The following is an 18,846-nucleotide window of genomic DNA, read 5'->3' as shown; positions in this document are numbered from 1 at the left end:
GATTCTCAAGTTTCTAGTTAAAAAAAATGGTTCTTCAAAGTACAACTCTCCTCCTCTATCCAAGGCTTTGGTAAATAAAGTTACAAGACATCAGTTCAAACAAGACAGGCACCCAGGATGTGCCCAGAGCAGCCATTAGAGATGGACTTTCATGTAAAATCCAAGCCTCTATTTTGCTGAAGGGAGGAGGAAGGAACGTGCCTGTTAGATGCTCATCTGCTTCCCAAGCCTTGATTTAGCAACTTGTAACAGGTCCAGTTTGTCCTAAGAAAGGATGAATGGGTGCATGCACCTTGTGTGGACTGGGGGAGTTACTTCCTTATATTCGGCATGGTGGACTATGTAAAACGGATATAAAGAAGGGCAGCATCAGCAGTAAATCCAAGAGAGTTAGAAAGTGTGTCTGAGAAGGGCAGTCTCACTTCTCATAGACCTTGCTCTTCCGTGCTACAGAAATGACCATCTTGACATGTAAAAGTTGCAGTTATTTCACGTCTGTCCTCCCTGCCCAGCATGCCCCTGAAGCCATGACTGCTACTGCTGCGCTGCACTGCGTTTGTCCAGGGCTGTCCACATTAGTTCCTGGCAGCGCATATCTTCTAGGCGGATGACAGTAAGCCGAGTAAAAATGTCACTCTGTGGTGCATGGTTTTGTGGCTATTTGGAACTAAAAGCCAGAGGTAGAAACAGCTGTATGTTCTGAGCTATTCTACACAAAATTTGAAAGAGATGAGACTGACAAGGTTGGGTGGACTTTGAAATTTAGAAATGACCGTTGGTTTGAGTCAAGGCAGCCTTAGGAAGTGGTGGATGGATGGTGACAGCAGCTTCTCCCTTCTGGGACTAATTGGGCCAATGAAAGCTTTTCACTGTCATCTACCATAAATGAGTGATTCTCACTTGCAAGAAGAGATCTCACCACCTCAGAAAAAAAGTAAATCGGGGATAGACATGGCATGTGTTTATTCATTGATCCATTTATTCATTCAACAAACATTTATTGGGAGTTTCTTATGTCCCAGGCATTGGAGGAGAGAGCTAAGCCCAGTTCTCATTCCCCAGGAGGTCATGTCTAATGGGGGACAGAGGCAAGTAGACACATCATTACAAGACAGGAAGAGAACTGCCATGGCAGAAGTAAAGGCATTGGGCTGTGGGAGTTCAGAGGAAAGGCGTGCAAGGAGGCCTGAAGGTGGGCTGAAGCGGACCGAGTGTTGAGGGAGAGCGGGGGCTCCTGTGCAGTGGCGAGAAAGAGTATCACAGCTTGAAGGAATGCAGTTAATTCAGTCTGGCTGGAGAGAAAGGAGACGCAGGGGAGGGCAGGAGATGAGGCAAGCAAGACCCTCGTGTGTTGCAAAGGGCCTTCCCTGAATGCCACTCAGGAATCTGGACTTTATGCTGAAGGTGGCGGGGAGCTGTGTGAGTATTCCAAGCCGAGCAGTGACATAACCACATTGGCATTCTAGAACGATCCTCGTGGCAGTCATGTGGGAAACAGATTGACTGCTGTGGGTGGGCCCCCCCGGAGGCTTTCAGTGTCCGTGGCAGTGACCCCCACTGTCTTTGCCCTTCCTCAGGAGCAAGGTCGGAGGCTCAGGAAGACCATGCTGGAGCTGGAGAAGCAAGGCCTGGAAGCCATGGAAGAAATCCTGACCAGCTCTGGCCCCCTGGACCCCACCGAAGTGGGGGATCTTTTCTATGACTGTGTTGACACGGAGATTAAGTTCTTTAAGTGAAGTAAGCATTCCCTTTCCCCTTCTTATTTAAAGTTTCCCACCTTACTAAATTACCAGCAAAACAAACCGCTCTCCTGTTTGAGTAAAATGAGCAAGTTCAGATGTGTTAAAGTCACACTGTTAGCTTGTGTTCCTCCTTGAATCTCAAAATGTCCCCTTCTTCTGCAGTGTAGGCCCCTTCTTTTGCAATGTCCATGTATCCCATTTGCCTGTCATTAGATTGTATGACTAACTGTGGATTTTAAGCTGCTATTATTGTATTTCAGTGACAATGGACACATTAGCTTTCTCACGGGAGGACTAGAGTTCATCGGGCCTTGAAAGACAGGCTCCACAGTGCTGAGTTTGCGGGAAAAGCAAAATCTTTTGAAGTCTTGCTCTTTCTCTCAGTAATGGCTTCTTTCAGGTTTTAACAAAAGGCATTTCTTTGTCTGGCTCAGGGCTCTTGTGTGTGTACTTGAGGGAGAAGCTTCCCGGCCTCCTCTAACTGGATGCGTGTGTAGTGCAGAATGTCTCTGGATGTGTCTTCTGAGAGACAAACCAATGGGAAGGAATAAAGGGGGTTCCTCTCCAGTCCCAGCTGCGTCCCCATTCCCGTGATCCTTAAAGACCCATCTTCTGTGCACTGTGCTTGTGTCCAGTGGACCCACGTGCAGGAGAGTCAGTCATCTGTGTTAGCTGGAACCTGCCCACTTTAGAGATTCAGCGGCAGCCATGCCGGTGACTTCCCTGAATCACTGCGTGGATCTCCCAAAAGGTAGGCAGCTCTCCCTGCACAGCAGCACACGCCCCACATGGATGTGGCCTTGTGTGGAAATGATTCCGGGCCTGATGACCGCCATCTAGTTTAGGATTAATTAAATGGCCCTGTGGTATAGTTCCACCCCACAAAGCTGCGAATCTCTCAGCTAATGAGGGAAAGAACAGGAGAGACTCTTGACTGTTTAGATTCCAGTTAAAGTAGCTGGAATCTGAGCATCCACTACATTATCTCAGCAGAGGCTTTAATTAAACTGATTTGTTTTCAACGTCGTGTTTGCGTGAAGGATTTGACTTAGCACCAGAGCATAGAAAAGCATGCAAGGAAGACCAGATGGGCTCAGCATTGGGAAGTCAGAGGGCAAGAAGGTGACAGATGGTTGTAGAAGCGTTTCACTCCAAGGTAGCAATCCAACCCCTACCCTTCCTGCCCAGCCTGTTATATCCCACAAAGCTGCGTAGCAAGCAACTGGCTTTCCCTGGTCCTTCCCTTTATTCCTAATGCTCTGCATGTCCCAGGAGCTGCCTTCAGACTGGTAGCTCAAGTGGGCAGGCGGGGGCTGGGGGCTTACTTCCAGCTATTGGGACTCTCAGCCACTCTTGAAAAGGAAAGGGGGCAGAGATGATTAATAGAAATGTATGTTAATATAGTAGCTAGTGGGAGAACAGCAGCTTAATTACTCCAGCCTTACCCATACCATTTGGGCCTAATCATGCTTCATCAATAGGAATTTGCAAATGGAAACACTGTGAGTGTCAATAGTCTTGGAAGTAATTAGAGTTAGTGACTCCTTCGCAGTAGCCGCATATCATAGGCCATGAGAGCCGGAAGGGACTTGGGCCCCATACACAGATGTGGACACTGAGGGTCACAGGTTTTATTGGAACCAATCTTTTTTCCTACCAGGTCCTCTTTGACAGTGTGGGCATAAGAGCACTGTGAGCTTTTTGCCCAGCAGTTTTGTAAATTCTGTATGTAAAATCACTAACTACAAGTGGTGAGAGATGGAAGAATATTTGAGCTGACAAAGTTAACAGCAACCATTCACGGTAGCTTTTAGTTGCTGAGAGTTTCATCCAGGTTTGGCCTGGGTTTTTACTGTTGCTGAACTTAGGGTCTCCTCTTAGGCGGAGCAGCCATTCTGAGAGCATCTGTCTACAGCTGCCAAGGGGAGAAGGGTAGGGTCCCAGGATGACATAGGTACCTCATCCCCTCCTGAGTCCACTTGCTGAGTGGTTATTTAGAACAAGATGGTACAGAAAGCCACTCTAAAATTTCGCCACGTGGTCTCACCTCCACCTATTATGGAAACATTTCATCAGACCTGACATGTCTGAGAATCCCAAGGTGATTTGGGGTTTGAAGTCTAGTGAGAGGAAATTACAGAGGCCTGCTTTCATTATTATGGGCTAGGCAAAGGTCACAGATAACCCAGCCAGCTTTATGCCATTACCCAGCCATTGTGCAGTGGGAAACACAATGGCTACTTCTGTTAGGGGACCTTGACCTCAGTCCAGCACCTCAGAGAGGGGCCAACCCTAATTGAGAGTTGTCTTGGCTAATGCTGTACCTCACAATTGTGATGCCTGTCTCAACATCCCAGCCCTCCGTGGCACTGCCTGGCAGAAGTTCCCGGGGCTGGGATGCTTCCATCAGGCCCAGAGGTGGTCTATACAGTCAAAACCCAAATGATTGCAGTGGACAGATTCTTGTGCATTGAGATACGTGGGGAAGGACAAGAAGAGAGCAAAGACTCTGCTGATGAGCTGTACTCACTTCTAGTGACTTGTATCTACTTCTATTAACAGCTTGAAAGATATTGTTGGATTTTGAGAAGGCTGTTGTTGGGGGATGTTTGTTTTTTATATGCTCCTAACCGACTCTGCTTTTGAAAAGTGCTTCTCATGACGTGGATGATTTCTTGACCAGGGATTGCTTTTCTAAAGGCAAGATGAGGAAAATGAATATTCAAGATGAACTATGAAAGTGATGTTTAAAGGTCAGTGTATGAATAGCCTTCTAAAATATCATTTGTGTATCCGTTAAGACTTGGGAGCCTGTGCGTGCTTTGTGCAGAAAGAAGTCATGGCCGTAAAGGACAGAATCTGTCCCCCACTCTCACGCCCCATAACCAAACATAAGCTAGTTGATCTTGTCTAGTGGATGGGATTACCATAGATGAAGACAGCCCTCATACTCTAGGGGGGCAGAGGCTCCAGTGGAAGTAAATCAGCAAAACAGAAGTAGTCCTCTTTCATTCTCCGAGGTGGTTTGAAACTTTAGGTAGAATAAGGACATACTTGAATTATGGTGATTCTTTAGTGCCCAATAACATAAGACACAGTGTTATTATTAGAAAGAGTCTTTATTACAAGCTGTCTGACAGAGCAGCTGTATGCCTATTAGATATTAGCAGTGAAGTTTCTTCACTATTGGTGGATCATTAGGTATAAAAAATAATTATCAACCAGGCCAACTACTCTGCTCCCTAGCTGATGCCATCCCACCTTGGTACAGGTGTCGCACAGGTTGGCTCAGCAGGGAAGCCAGGTGGGACCAGTGTGTCTGTTACAAAACCACTCACTGCATTGATGACCGAAGAGCAGTCAGTTATGGGGAAGGTCTTCGGCTGAGCTCTCAGCTTTAGGAAGGGAGCACAGGGAGGAAGGAGGCAGGGGAACTCACTTCGCTGGCTGTTCTTGTATGGATGGGGAGAGTGGCAGGTCACACGCATGTGCTGTCCCAGCACTACCCTGTGCTTCCCTGTAGCAGTGGCTTTGCATTCCACATGGCCCGAAGTCCCAGCTCCTCTCCTATGGTTTGTGTCAAATATACTCTATCTGATTGACTTCAAACATCCCGAAATGTCACATGCAGATCTCTCGTGGGAATGAGTAGGCACCTGTTTGCAATCATGTTGTGAGAAGTTAAATGTGTGAGCTGGAAATTGCTATTGTCAGGGAATAATAAAAAAGGAAATCTTTCTGTTTCCTGCAGTGGGAACTGACCGTGTAGTCTTAACAGCCTTTTGTACAAATATCTACAAACCAGATAACTTCCCCATCCAGTGCTTGCCCTTGGAACTGTCTCTAAATACATCAAGCATACAATAAAAAAATACTGAAATTAATGTCCAGTGGCCTCTTATATCTTGTGTTTCATGAATAAATGTGGGCGTCACAACATAGAAAATGTATGAAAGGGGATATATTTTTCTGACTTGAATCTTCAGAAAACTCAATCAGTTCAGCAGTTTCCTCCATTTTGTACCATTCTGTGGATAAATCCACTCTTTAAAAATAAACATGAAATCACAATGAGATACCACCTCACGCCCATCAGGATGCTACTACCAAAACAACAGAAAATAATAAGTGTTGGTAAGGATGTGGAGAAGTTGGAACCCTTGTGCACTCTTGGTGGGGATGTAAAATGGTGCAGCTGGTATGGAAAACAGTATGGTGGTTCCTCAAAAAATTAAAAATAGAATTAGCATATAATCCAGCAATTCTACTTCTGAGTATACACCCAAAAGAATTGAAAGCATGATCTCAAAGAGATGTGTACACCCGTGTTCATAGCAGCATTATTCATGAGAACCAAAAGGTGGAAGGAACCCAACTGTCCACTGATGGATAAATGGATAAGCAAAATGTCATATATACATACAATGGAATATTATTCAGCCTTAAAATGGAAGGAAATTCTGACATATGCTACAACATGGACGAACCCTGTGGACATTATACTAAGTGAAATAAGCCAGTCTCAAAAAGACAAATACTGCATGATTCCACTTATATGAGGTACCACGAATAGTCAAACTCAAAGAGACAGAAAGTAGAATGGTGGTTGTCAGGGACTGAGGGGAAGGAGGAATGAGGAGTTGTTTTTTAAGGGCTACAGCGTTTAAGTTTTGCAAGATGATAAAAGAGTTCTGGAGACTGGTTGCACAACAATGTGAATATACTTAACACTACTGAAATGTAAAAATGGTTAAGATGGTAAATGTGTGTTTGTTTATTGTGGTAAAATACACATAAAACAAAAACCATACTAGAAACCCAAGTCTAGATCACTGGAATGGCTGGCGGCATCTATGCCAAGCATCTTTATTTTAAAGCCATAGCAGCGCCACGAGAGGAAAGGATGCCCCTTAAGAAAAAAGCCAGCTCTCTCCACTCTTATGACCTAGAAGTGCCAGACTGCTTCCATGATTCTGTCTCCACCATGACAGGCAAAATGCAACTGATATCTTATTCATGAAAATAGGGCTTAGTCACTGGCAACGAGCAACCTATGTCAAGGTCAGAGTACCTGACTGCCCCATTTCTATGACAAGGAACTGCTAACTCTTTACAGTTTATTCCCAGCTCTTTTTTTCATCAGCATAATACAATCTTGTAAAGCTCCACGGTGACAGAGCCTGTATGAGTTTGCTAGGGCTGCTGCAACAAAGTACCACAAACTGGGGGGCTTAAATAGAAATTTATTGTCTCAGAGTTCTGGACGCTAGAAGTCCAAGATCAAAGTGTTGGCAGGGTTGGTTCCTTCTGAGGGCTGTGAGGAAGAATCTGTTCCATGCCTCTCACTTAGCTTCTGGTGGTTTGCTGGCAATCTTTGGCATTTCTTGGCCTGTAGAAGCATCACCCCAATCTCTGCCTTCATCTTCACGTGGCGTTTTTCCCTGTGTGTGTGTCTGTGTCCAAATTTCCCCCTTTTATAAGGACACCAGTCATATTGGATTAGAGGGTCCACCCTACTTCAGTATGACCTCATCCTAACTAATTACATCTACAACAACCCTATTTCTAAATAAGGTTACATTCTGAGGTACTGGGGTTAGGACTTCAACATAAGAATCTTTGGAGGACACAACTCAGCTTCTAACAGAACAGGTTCATGAAGGATGCGAAAGCCTCCTATGGCATGGAACTTGCCTCTGGAGTACAGAGCCCTTCCCATTAAGTTGCTCCCCTCACCCCTCTAGGCACCACCTCTCCCACCCTTAACTCCATACGAGGTGCCCAAAATTATGGCTACTTCACCACCCTCCACAGTCAATGGCTCTGAAGTTCATCATCCACTTTGTCAATTATCCTGGGCCACTGCTTTTCTTCTCCAATCAGAATGGCCCCGTTGGTCATTAACCGGTTTATCTGTACCTCCCTTAAGGAGAGAGCAAATAAAACAAGTCAGGGCCTTAACTGATTGATTCTTAATTTCGATGCAAAGTGTGTAGCAGCTAACTTTGAAATTAGTTTCTAGATGAGATTTATTTCTGGAACATCTATGAATTTTAATTACCGCTCTCTCCTTGTTACCCAACAGCAGAGCCAGTGGAGTGTGGTCTTAGCAGCCCAGGAAACGTCTAAATGGGATGCAGCCAGTAAGAGCTCTGTTTGTGACTGACCATGTAATGGGCAAACTGGTTGTATCCTAGAGGGTGGGGCGTGCTGATACCTGGGTCTGTTGTGACCCGAGGGTTAAGGGCTTGCCCAGGTGTTATGTCACTGAATCTTCTCCACTATAGGCTTAGGGACATATTTATGTCTCCTTTTTACAGATGAGGAAACTGAGACATAGACTGGTTAAATAATTTATTGCCCCAAACTTGTAACAGGCAAAACAGAGATTCAGATCCATGTTTGCCCCTGAGCCAGTTTACCCAGCAGGTAAACCTCATCTCCCTTGTACCATGTTTCAAAGAGTACACCTGAAAAGACTGTGACGGAGACTGAGATGATACTGCTCCATAGTGGAGATTTTTTGAGGGGTTTGCCAAGTTGAGGGGAGTGCTAAGCGCATGTTAGGTTGAAAGTTGTTCCATTTTAACACACGTTAGAGGAATTTATAAGCAATAGTCTCTGCCCATTTTATATTAATAAAACTGAATAAACATAGTGTTATCTACTTTTTTTTAATGCACTTAGAAAGTCTTTCCAAATACACATTAGTTTAGTTAACTATGAAAACCAGGAAACATACGATTAAACTATGACTTTGTTGTTTAGTCAGGAATGTCAGCTCAAAAAGAAAGGTCCCGATTCTAACAGCAAGTGCTGGGTCCTGTGTCAATATAGTTTTTGCTCTGTCATCTTAGAACCCCTCCTAATCCTTAAAAATGGTGGGCTGTACTGGGGACACTGATGGGCATGAACAAGGAAACGACCAGAGCATTTCCACCTATTAAAGTTTATTAGGTACAAAGAAATGAATCTGCAGAGGGAACACCAATAAATATAAAATACATGGGACACACTGGGCAACTCACAGACAGCAGTGTCAGTGAGAATATGCCAGGATGTGGGGCGCAGTGACTCACATGGCTCTACACATGAGTTCATGGTCAAGGGGCTAAGCCTTTGTCCTGCCAGAGGGAACTCGGTGCACCAGTGCGAGTTCAGAGGGCGTGAATTCAGTGATAGGTCTAGGAGGGATGTGATGCCAGATTCCTGAGATTTCTCCCTAATTGTAATTTTTGGTTTCTGCTCATTCCTTCTCTCTGTCCTTGGATAGTTTTATTTTTAATTTCTATCCCAGCGGTACAGAACATGAAGGTATAAACACCTCATCAGGGCAGGGAGTCTACTCTGAAGGTGGAATTGCCTTTGTCTAGGGCCTTCTTAATCAGGATAATTAAAAACTCTATAATTATTTTATACAACTGGGAGGGAGGTGGAGTGGATACTGTTATAATAAAGAAACTGTGACCTTTCTGAAACCTTCTAGAATGAATAAAACAAATCAGCTATGCCCAGAGCTGATGACCTGCAAAAGCTTCTTTCCACTGATTTAGCTGTTAGGATTTGGCATGATTTATTCCCCAGAGTAGGGGACATCTGGAATGAGAAAGCACAGCAGTGACGTGGGAGACCACCCACTACCTTAGTCTTTACTCCAGACGACAGCTGGGTGTCTGCAGTCACATTTGCAAAAACCGTCCTAACCATCCACCTTTTTTGGATGGCTGGGTCTGGGCATGATACCCTTGAGACGTGAGCACACGAGTGGGTTGTTTCAAAGGAAACTTACTTTTCACTGCTCCTCCTGCCTCTCCCTCCCCGATTTCCTTTAATCTGCAGCTATTTTGAGCACAGACCAGAGATCAGTCTGTTTCCTTCTATTTTCTCTCCTTCCTCTGTCACGGCCTTCCTCTCCAAGGACGGGGGCATCTGGGGTCAGGCAGCAAGCAAAAACACACTTCTATCCCCTTGCCAGCTCAAGAAGAGGGTGAGATCTGCAGTCAGAGCCTGTCCTGACCGGTCCATACACAGGGGTGGGACCGATCAGGACAGAGGTGCCCGCCACAGGCAAGGGGGAGCTGTCGGACCACTTCTCAGAAAGGAGCTAAGTTTTGCCTGATAGGTGGTTCCAGGTTTCCTAACGGTGGGGGTTGGGCACCAGGTATTTGAAGCAGATATTTCATAATACATTTAGGTCTACACTTTTTTGTGTCATATTTTCCATAAAAATTCTGCACTGGGGGGGGAAAAAAGACCTCTGAGATAGAATTAGTAATTTCCTATAATAATGAGTTATGTATGTTTTTAACTTGTAGGGAAAATACCGAAATCTCATACAGCTCACATCACCTCACCCTGGCTATCAGGTGGGGCTGGGAGCTTGGAGGGGACAGGAGAAAAGTCACGGACACTTGGGCACAAGGGGCACTGTAAACAGTCACAGTATTGGCTACTTGTAGGATCGTTCAGTTACAAAAGGGGCCCTGTGATCGACACTGGAGGGGCCAAGCCCGCTCTTGCCTGTATTTTGTGTTATATTTACATTAGGCAGCAAAAGAAATCCCTGTACTGCAAACTGGAAGCGAGACATGGCATCTCGTTCACTGGAGGCTGCGTGGCATTGTCTAGGTGTGGGGACACACTACTCTCTCTGAGCTGCGTCATTTATAAGGCATTGTTTGGTTTGATTTTGCAACTGGTGTGATGAGAATATAAAATCATGCCAATAAGAAGCTGTCGTGGATACTATGACTTGAGAACTACCTGCAAACTAAGGGCTCTTTCAAAAACCATTCAGAGTCTAGGAAGGGCCAGCCTGCACGCATATTTACAGTCATGGAATGGACACTATGGGGTGGGGACAGGGCTCTCCTATCTGTACTGACAGACGAATGTCAAGATGCATTTTAAAAAATGTTGAAATGGTGTGCATGGGTTTTTTTTTAAAATGACTCAAATAAAAGTCAACTACAATATTGATTTAAAGCCTGTGAAAACCACGTATTTACAATAAATAAATGCTCCATTCAGAGCCTGTATGTCAACTGAATTACAGCTTGAGTATGGTGAGGTCAGACATGTTCTCCGGGGAATGACCATCCCGCGACATGGAACCCCAAGTGGCTCACAGGATGTTGGCCTCATCTGTCTTCTCACCGGAGTGTCTTTAGAGAGAACTGTGGAAACACAACAGCATTACCAGGAGAGGTCAGAAGACTCATTCCACACAGGTGGCCCATCCCTAGGGCTGGGCGCCACATCACCCTCATTCATGCAAGGCTGCCAGAGTCTGATGGTCCCATCACATGCAAGGAGCTGATTTTTACCCATAGTGTGGTCAGTGGAAAAGGGATGAAATGGGATGTGTAGTTCATGGCATGTGGAGACCTAATGCCGTCTTATAAACATTTATAGGACCAAGCACTAGTAAATTCACTTGACAGGAAGCTCAGGAAAAGCAAAGAATATGCTGGAGATCCCAAGACAAGGCAATGGAAAAGAGAGAAAGGCTCCCAGGTGTTCACATTTCCAGCCCAGGGCTCCCACCCATGCCCGGGTCACTTGAGCCTGTATCCATAAAAGAGCACCCCTGGGGCATTGTTTGCTATGTCTGGAACCCCGTGATTTCTCTGGGCAATTGCTCTTTGTCTCACTGATGTGAAAATGAATTAAGATGGTGTCTAGCTAGACATAAAGAAGATCTTCTTGACTATGGGCTGCCCAGGAGAGACTTTACAATCCATCCTTGACTAGACTTCTATGGGCTTGGGTGATTTACGTGTGTTGCCATGAGGCCAGGGAACTGACACCGCACAATGCTCAAGCGTGCTTGCCACATTTGAAGGTGAGGGTGACCCCTGTTCTGGCAGTTCAACCACGCCAGGAAAAGCAGTGAGGTATAGTGGACAGAGCACTGGACAAGGAGTCAGAGGTTGGGCACATGACCTTGGGCAAGCTCCTTAACCCCTTGGAGCTTGGTTTTCTCATCTGAAAAAATGGCATTAAAGGAATCTCTTCAGCTTATATCCCAGGATTACTAAAAGGATCAAATGAGATAACATATGCAAGTTACCCGAAAAATGTAAAGAGCTATATAATGTAGGGACTATTATTTTGATTATTACTATGTTTTTCTGAGCACAGGAGTAATGTATTCATGGTAGAAAATTCAGAAATTGCAGAAATGCACTAGGAAGAAAGTAAAAATCAGCCATAACCTCCCAGACCGAACACCTGTTAACAACTCTGCATATATACTTCATCCTTAACTGCGATCATACACCCAGTTTTGAGGTGGTGATCATCTGAGAATGGTTTCTGCAATTCTTGGATTGGCCGTGGTTAGAAAAGGGAGGAGGTGCTGTCCTCCGTCAGGGAACTCACGCCAGCTTCCAGGAACCTAGTCCCTTCCTTCTCACGTCCCTTCCCTTGATGTTCCATACAGCTGCAAAAAGACCCAATTTAACAGCAGGCCACCCTCTTTGTCACCCAGAATTCTGAAACGGGGAGGCCAGGGTCTGCCTGAATGCGTGTTTTCAAAGAAACAAAGGGCCTTTAATGATGAGACGTATAGTGTGCAGTGGGAGACGTCGTCTCCGCCCAGGATGGGAAACACTCTGCCCAAGCTGCCTTGCGTGAGAATGAGGGCATTTCTTCAAAGACTGTCTTATCACACAACCACCTGTCTGGTTCCCCCCAGCTTTCCTCTAGCCACCAGGACTTGAATTGTAACTAAATTTGACCAAAATTAATTATAATGTTGATGGGGGTGAAAAAAACCCAAAGATGCTGTAAGCAACCATGTATTCTATAGATGAGAGAGAACACTGAATTATGTTTTATACACGTTATAGAGTTTTTCTCTCAGGTTTCTCAAGCCATCACGATGAGGGAAGAATGAATGGGGAGCGAACAGAGCGATTGTTGCAGAGTGATTCCAAAGGGGTTCTGGTTGTCCAACTTCTCTATATGTCATGCTGGTGAGTCCAGAGAAGCCCCCTTCCACTCTTCAGATTTTGAAATTGTAAGTGTTTCATTCCAGCAGGAAACACAGGGACACCAAATGGCTCTCCCTGAGGGAAGAACGTCTGAGGAAAAATGTGAAGCTGTTAAGGAGAAAGCACACCCTCAACATTTCTGTGCTCCCTGAGGAGAATTCCTGGTTTATATTCAGAGACCTGAGGGACGTGTTACCTGAGCATTTCTGCCTTTGATGTCATCGGAGCTCTGCCCGGCCACCTCGGCGTGGAGCCAGGGACCAGGTGTACGGCCTGAAAGAAACAGGAACCATCTCACCATCTATTGGCCCAGGGACCCCTGTGCGCTTCTCGGAGAAGCTCTGGCTACCCCAACCGGCACTTGGAGGAACCAAGGGAAACATGAGCTCGTCAACCTGAAACCTTCAGGCTCCTGGCCCTGGACAGTGTGTTGCCACCCACTGCTTCTAAGTCAGAGACTGTGGACACAGAGGTGTCACGTCCAATACACTGGAGGAGAACACGCTATGAAGGCCTGTCATCTAAATGCACATGAGAACTTCTTTGCTCCAAATAAACCACCATCTCCAGACTCGCTCATCTGTCGAGTACCCCAAGTGTGCCAAGCACCGTAAAAGATAAGTATAGCTGAGATAAACCAGGCTCTGTTCCATGAAGATCCAACTCATTCTCTAAAATACGTTTAAACATTACACAAATTATATATAAATATATTATCATAATTAAGAATTCAAAGACTACAAGATAATATTAAAAAAACCCTAAAGTGTCTCTTCTCTGCCTGGCCCCCTCTCTAATCCCAATTTCTATCCCAGAGTCACCACTGCTAAAAGTCTGGTGTTTACCCTCCAGACTTTTTTTCCCTCTTTGGCATTTACTTACCTGCATGTGTATATATGCAGATATATGGTTTGGTTGGTCTAGCCAAGTTTTAAATCCACATTTCCAGGTGTTCTAGAACTTTTCTTATGAGTCAGTGTTCTGAATGGTGTCCCTGGTGTTTCTGCTCTGCTGCATTTGACACAAGACTTTTCTGCCCTGCTTCTGTCATGGACTGGGAATTAAACAGCCCTGTCCCAAAGCCCTTTGAACAACTCAGGCCGCTGTGCTACTTACATGCAAAGCAGCAGGAAAAGCAGAAATGTTCGTCACAAATTATTTATAATAGTGAAAAACTGACGATAATCTGTGTTCAACAAAAGTGTTTAGGAATCTGAGGTTCATTCTCATATAATAGAGTACTAAGCAGCCATCTGAATGTTTACCAAGGCTCAAATAATTTGGGGTGATGTTTGAAATGTAAGAAGAAAAAAGCAGCCTAGAAACTATAGAAATACGATGACTTCAACTATTTTTAAAATACATAAAAAAATGTAAATAATATGCTGAATTGATTCCTCCTGGAATTACTATTCTTTTAAATCTCTTAAAAAAATACTTTTCACGTTTTCTACAATGAACATATAAGTCGTCTTAAGAATCTGTTAAGGTAAGAAACAGCATTTTAAATGAACTATCACATAGAAGGGTCTCTACAACTTATAAAACATGAATCCAATGAGCACTGTAATTGTCATTAAAATATTTTTAAATTAATGAGTGCATTTGTTCAAGGATAAAGATATTTTGGGGCAAGTGACATAGTGCTAGATTTTTAGCCAGTTTATTAACTAAGTAAAAAGACACTGATCTATATAGCCCCTGACCTAATTCCATGTGGCAGTACGGTCCTGAAATTATTGTTCTTAGATTTAAGAAACTCTAGTCTACTACAGAAAAGGCTTCCTGTAGGCCAGGGTTTCTCAACCCGGCTCTATGGACATCTTCAGCGGGACAACTCTCCGCTGCGGCGGCTGCCTGTGTGCTGTGGGATGCTCAGCAGCACCCCTGGTCTCTACCCACTAGATGCCAGTAGCGCATCTCCCATGCCCCAGACCATTCGTAACAACAAAAAATGTCTCCAGACACTGCCAGATGTCCCCTGGGGGGCAAAATCTCCCCACTGGGGAACCACTGGCCAATACAACAGGCTTCTCCATCGGGAAGCAGTACCCACTAATTTTCATAAATATGACCAGACACAACAGCAGAGCTAAAGGAGAATCAATTTCTTCATAACACAGCAAGGAAAACCCTGCATCTTGTTGTAAAAGAAATTTCACTGCTCCCAGGGGTGGGCGGCGAGGAGTTACTCAGGGAGCTTTTAATCCAAATATCTCCTTAGAGGATTTTCCCTTATGAGATGCCACTAGAATCTGTTAGAATTCAAAAAGTGGAGCCATTCTACTGAAAGAGTCCTTCACATGGGCCATTTTCACAGAAGAGTATTTCAGGTTCACTAAAACTGTGGTTTTCAAACTTTTGGTACTACAACTCACAGTAAGAAATATTTTTTACACTTTTACCCAATCCCGTGCATGTCCTGCACTCGGAGCAGCCTGAGTGACCACTGCTGGCACCTCTAGGAAGACAGACGGCTCCTCGTCCCCCGTTTATTGACACAGCTGTGTTGCAGGAGCTGCTCGCTACAGAGCAGCCCTGATGTGAAAGACTTCTCTGAACTGCGGGGCTTAAAGAAGAAAGTCTGTGCTTGGGCTGAAGCAACAGAAGCCTGAGGGCCAAGCTGGCTTCCAACTTTCTGTCATTTGTAAAGCAAGCCAGCCTTGTACCTTTTCCCAGGCATAGAGGTATTTTCATGTCAGGAAAAAAATTCCATTTTGTAGCCAACCAACAAAAGGATGAATACTGCAGGATTTGGAGAATGTCCAGAAAGAAATTACAAACTTGGCTGGCCATTAAAGCTGGGTAGAGCCTCCTAGATGCCTACCAGCCTTGGAGTGCAATTCCTGGGCCTGGGAAGATGGGTTAGGAGAAAGGTAGACTCCTCAGAGAAGCAGATCTAACCAACACGGTCTTTCCAAGGTATGGTCCACATGGCATAAGGTGGAGAGGTAGCAAGGTGTGGTGTAGAGAACACCAGCACAGAGCAAAGAACCTCAACTCGGGCCCCAGCTTTGCCACCAGCTGTGACCAGGGGCAGATCATTCTACTTCTGCCTCGGTTGAAGGAGTTGGGCTGGATGACCTTAAAGGGCCTTTCCTGTTCTAACACCGGAGGCCTCTCATAGTCTCTAACTAAAGGAAATGACAGGTTTCACTGGAAATGATGATTCTAGTATCTGCCAGATCTAAACCTTAGAAATTGCATAGCTGGCCTTTCCTCTCCTTCCCCAATGTCACTGTCACAGCTGAGGTCAGTATGAGAGACCCATCATTTCTTCCTTGACCACATCCCCCTTGTAGAGAACTTAGAGGGGTCACCCTACACACCACGGGGCCTCGCATCCCCCTCCACAGGTGCTCAGACCAGGAGTGGGCTAAGTATATTCTCTCTCCCAATAATTTGGAATTTTAAAATTAGTTTTAATGATTATTAAAAGTAATATATATTTATTATGGAAAACTTGGACAAAATAGTGAAGCATAAAGAAAATAAAAATCACCCAGCTTTCCACCCCTGAATGATAACCACTTTTAACCCATACATAACCTGTATGTATTTCTAGTCTCTTCTCTCTCCTCTTTATTTGGTCTACTGCTTCTCTTTCTCCCTCTCCATATAGATTCACAGAATCATTTCTTTTATAATTCAAATAAGGATCTATATTACGTACTTTTAGTATACTGAGTTTTTTTCTTATTTTGTTTTTACTTTTCAAGGTAGTGTTACATTTTCCCGTGTCACTAAATACTCAACAACACTATTTTAATGGTCACAAAGCATTCCATCCTATGGTTCTGCCTTAATTTATTTAACCCCATTGTTGGAGATTTGTGCTGTTTTCAAATTCCTTATTCTGTAAATGGCTTAGCATTGTATATGTGTGTGGAATTTTAATTTATTAATTCAACAAGTATTTACTGAGTGTCTGTGTGCCTGGCCCCATTCTGGGAGCTGGAGATAGACCAGTGAATAAAAACTGATGCCGTCCCTGCCCTCCAGGACCTTACACTGTACGGGGGGGGGAGACAGACAGGAGACAGGTCAATATATGATATGTCAGGAGGTGATAAATGCTTTGAAGAAAATGATAAAGCAGCATGAAGAGAACAAAAATGACGGGGCAGGAAGGGCTGCTATTTTATAGCGAGTGGTCAGGGAAGACCTCTCTGATAAGGTCCCATTTGATCAAAGACCCAAAGGAGGCAGGGAGTGAGTCTCATGGATACCCAGGGAAAGTGTCCCATGGAAGGAACAGCAAGTGCAAAGTCCAGAGGTGGGTGTGCGCTTGGAATGTTTTACAAAGTGCAGGTGGTCTGTGGTGTTGGAGCAAAATGAGGTGAGGGAGAGTGGTGACGGTGGAGCCATGATAGAAATTTCTAATTGACTTGGAGTGAGATGGGAATTCACTAGGGGATTCTGAGCAGAGGGTGGCATGACTAGACTTGGGCTTTAGATGAATCACTCGGGCTGCAGTGTGAAGCAGGGACGCCCATTAGCAGGTTCCTCAGCATCCAGAGACATGACGGTGGCTTAGGCCAGGGTGCGAGTGGCAGAGGAGGTGAAGAGATCAGAGTGGGGTGCATTTCAAAGGAGGAGGCCCCAGAGATGACCCTTAACTCGGATGTGGGAGAAGAGAAAGAAAGAAGCCAAAGTTTTTGCTGTAACAAAAAGTGAAGGAGCAGTGAGCGAGAAGGGGAAGGAGAGAGGAGCGAGAGGGCTGTCCAGAAATCTAAGTGAAGAAGCGTTCCAGAGGAGGCAGTGATGGACCGTGGCGAATGCCTCTGACCACCGAATTGGGCAACGTGGAGGTCCACTGGTGGCCTTGCTAAGGGCTCTTCCTATGGCGCCGTGGGGAGATGCCTGAGAGGACAGGCAGAGAGGAAGTGGAGACCGTGCTGGCTTAAGAGGAGCAGAGAAACGGTCCAGGGGCCAGAGCAGGTCGAGAGAGATTTTATAGACATTACAGCACCTTTGCAGGTTCAGAGGAATAAAGGAGTAACCTGGAAAGACAGGAATCGTGGTAAGAGAGTGGGATGCTGGAAGGGATGCAGTCAATAGTAATAATCAGGCATGGCTAGAGTAAGCACAGGGCAGAGGTCCTTAGGTCCAACTGCCCTCCACACGAGTGGAAATAAAATACTCTGCCACTGGCAGTGTCTACTGATTCTCTCAGTCTTGGGACAGCTAATCCTTTGATTTTATGACATGGACCACCCAGTAGTGTTAAAGTCACTGCAGTCCCTGGTGGAGAAGTTTCTCTGCTAATGAAAATAATGGTGGATAGTTGTGCTATAAGTGTAGAGTAACACTATTTTAAAATAGGAGTCAGACCACAATGAGATACCACTTCACACTCATCAAGATGGGGACTATATTTTAATTTTTTTTTGGTGAGGAAGATTGTTGCTGAGCTAACATCTGTTGCCAATCTTCCTCTTTTTGCTTGAGGAAGATTGTTGCTGAGCTAACATCTGTGCCAGTCTTCCTCTATTTTGTACGTGAGATGCTGGCACAGCATGTCCTGATGAGCAGTGTGTAGGTCCACACCTGGGATCTGAACCTGTGATCCCCAGGCCGCTGAAGTGGAACACTTGAACTTAACCACTATGCCAGAGGGCCGGCCCCAAGACGGCTACTATAAACAGAACAAAACAAAACCCAGAAAATAATAAATGTTGGTGAGGATGTGAAGAAACTGGAACCCTTGTGTACTACTGATGGGAATGTAAAATGGTGGGAGTAGTTCCTCAAAAAATTAAAAATAGAATTACCATATGATCCAGCAATTCCACTTCTGGGTATATAAACAAAAGAATTGAAAGCAAGATCTCAAAGAGATATTTGTACACTCACGTTCATAGCTTATTCACCATGGCCAAAAGGTGGAAGCAACTCAAGTGTCCATCGACAGATGAATAAATAAACAAAATGTGGTATATACAAATAATGGAATACGACAGCCTTAAAAAGGAAGAAATTCTGATATTTGCTACAACATGGATGAACCTTGAGGACATTATGCTAAGTGAAAAAAGCCGGTCTCAAAAAGTCAAATATTGTGTGATTCCACTTATACGAGGTACCAAGAGTAGTCAAACTCATAG

At 44.8% G+C, this 18,846-nt stretch overlaps 2 protein-coding genes across 3 annotated transcripts in view; one reads left to right on the top strand and one right to left on the bottom strand.

Moving 5' to 3' along the window:
• SCRN1 (secernin 1) overlaps nucleotides 1-5,622 on the top strand; it is a 61,655-nt gene extending 56,033 nt beyond the window's left edge. For both annotated transcript variants that reach the window (XM_058527630.1, XM_058527636.1), the window contains exon 8: nucleotides 1,578-5,622. In XM_058527630.1, the coding sequence (XP_058383613.1) occupies nucleotides 1,578-1,736 (159 nt within the window). In that variant the 3' untranslated portion in view covers nucleotides 1,737-5,622. The remainder of the gene's footprint in view (nucleotides 1-1,577) is intronic.
• Nucleotides 5,623-10,664: 5,042 nt separating this feature from the next.
• WIPF3 (WAS/WASL interacting protein family member 3) overlaps nucleotides 10,665-18,846 on the bottom strand; it is an 86,362-nt gene continuing 78,180 nt past the window's right edge. Inside the window, exons 8-9 of the mRNA XM_058527621.1 lie at nucleotides 12,936-13,012; nucleotides 10,665-10,918 (exon numbers count right to left, since the gene is read on the bottom strand). Coding sequence (XP_058383604.1) covers nucleotides 10,895-10,918; nucleotides 12,936-13,012 — 101 coding nt within the window. The 3' untranslated portion in view covers nucleotides 10,665-10,894. The remainder of the gene's footprint in view (nucleotides 10,919-12,935; nucleotides 13,013-18,846) is intronic.

This window comes from Diceros bicornis, chromosome 3 (genome assembly GCF_020826845.1).
Source record: "Diceros bicornis minor isolate mBicDic1 chromosome 3, mDicBic1.mat.cur, whole genome shotgun sequence".
Taxonomy (NCBI): domain Eukaryota; kingdom Metazoa; phylum Chordata; class Mammalia; order Perissodactyla; family Rhinocerotidae; genus Diceros; species Diceros bicornis.
Note: the sequence above shows the minus strand (reverse complement) of the source record. Positions and strands in the feature narration are given on the sequence as shown.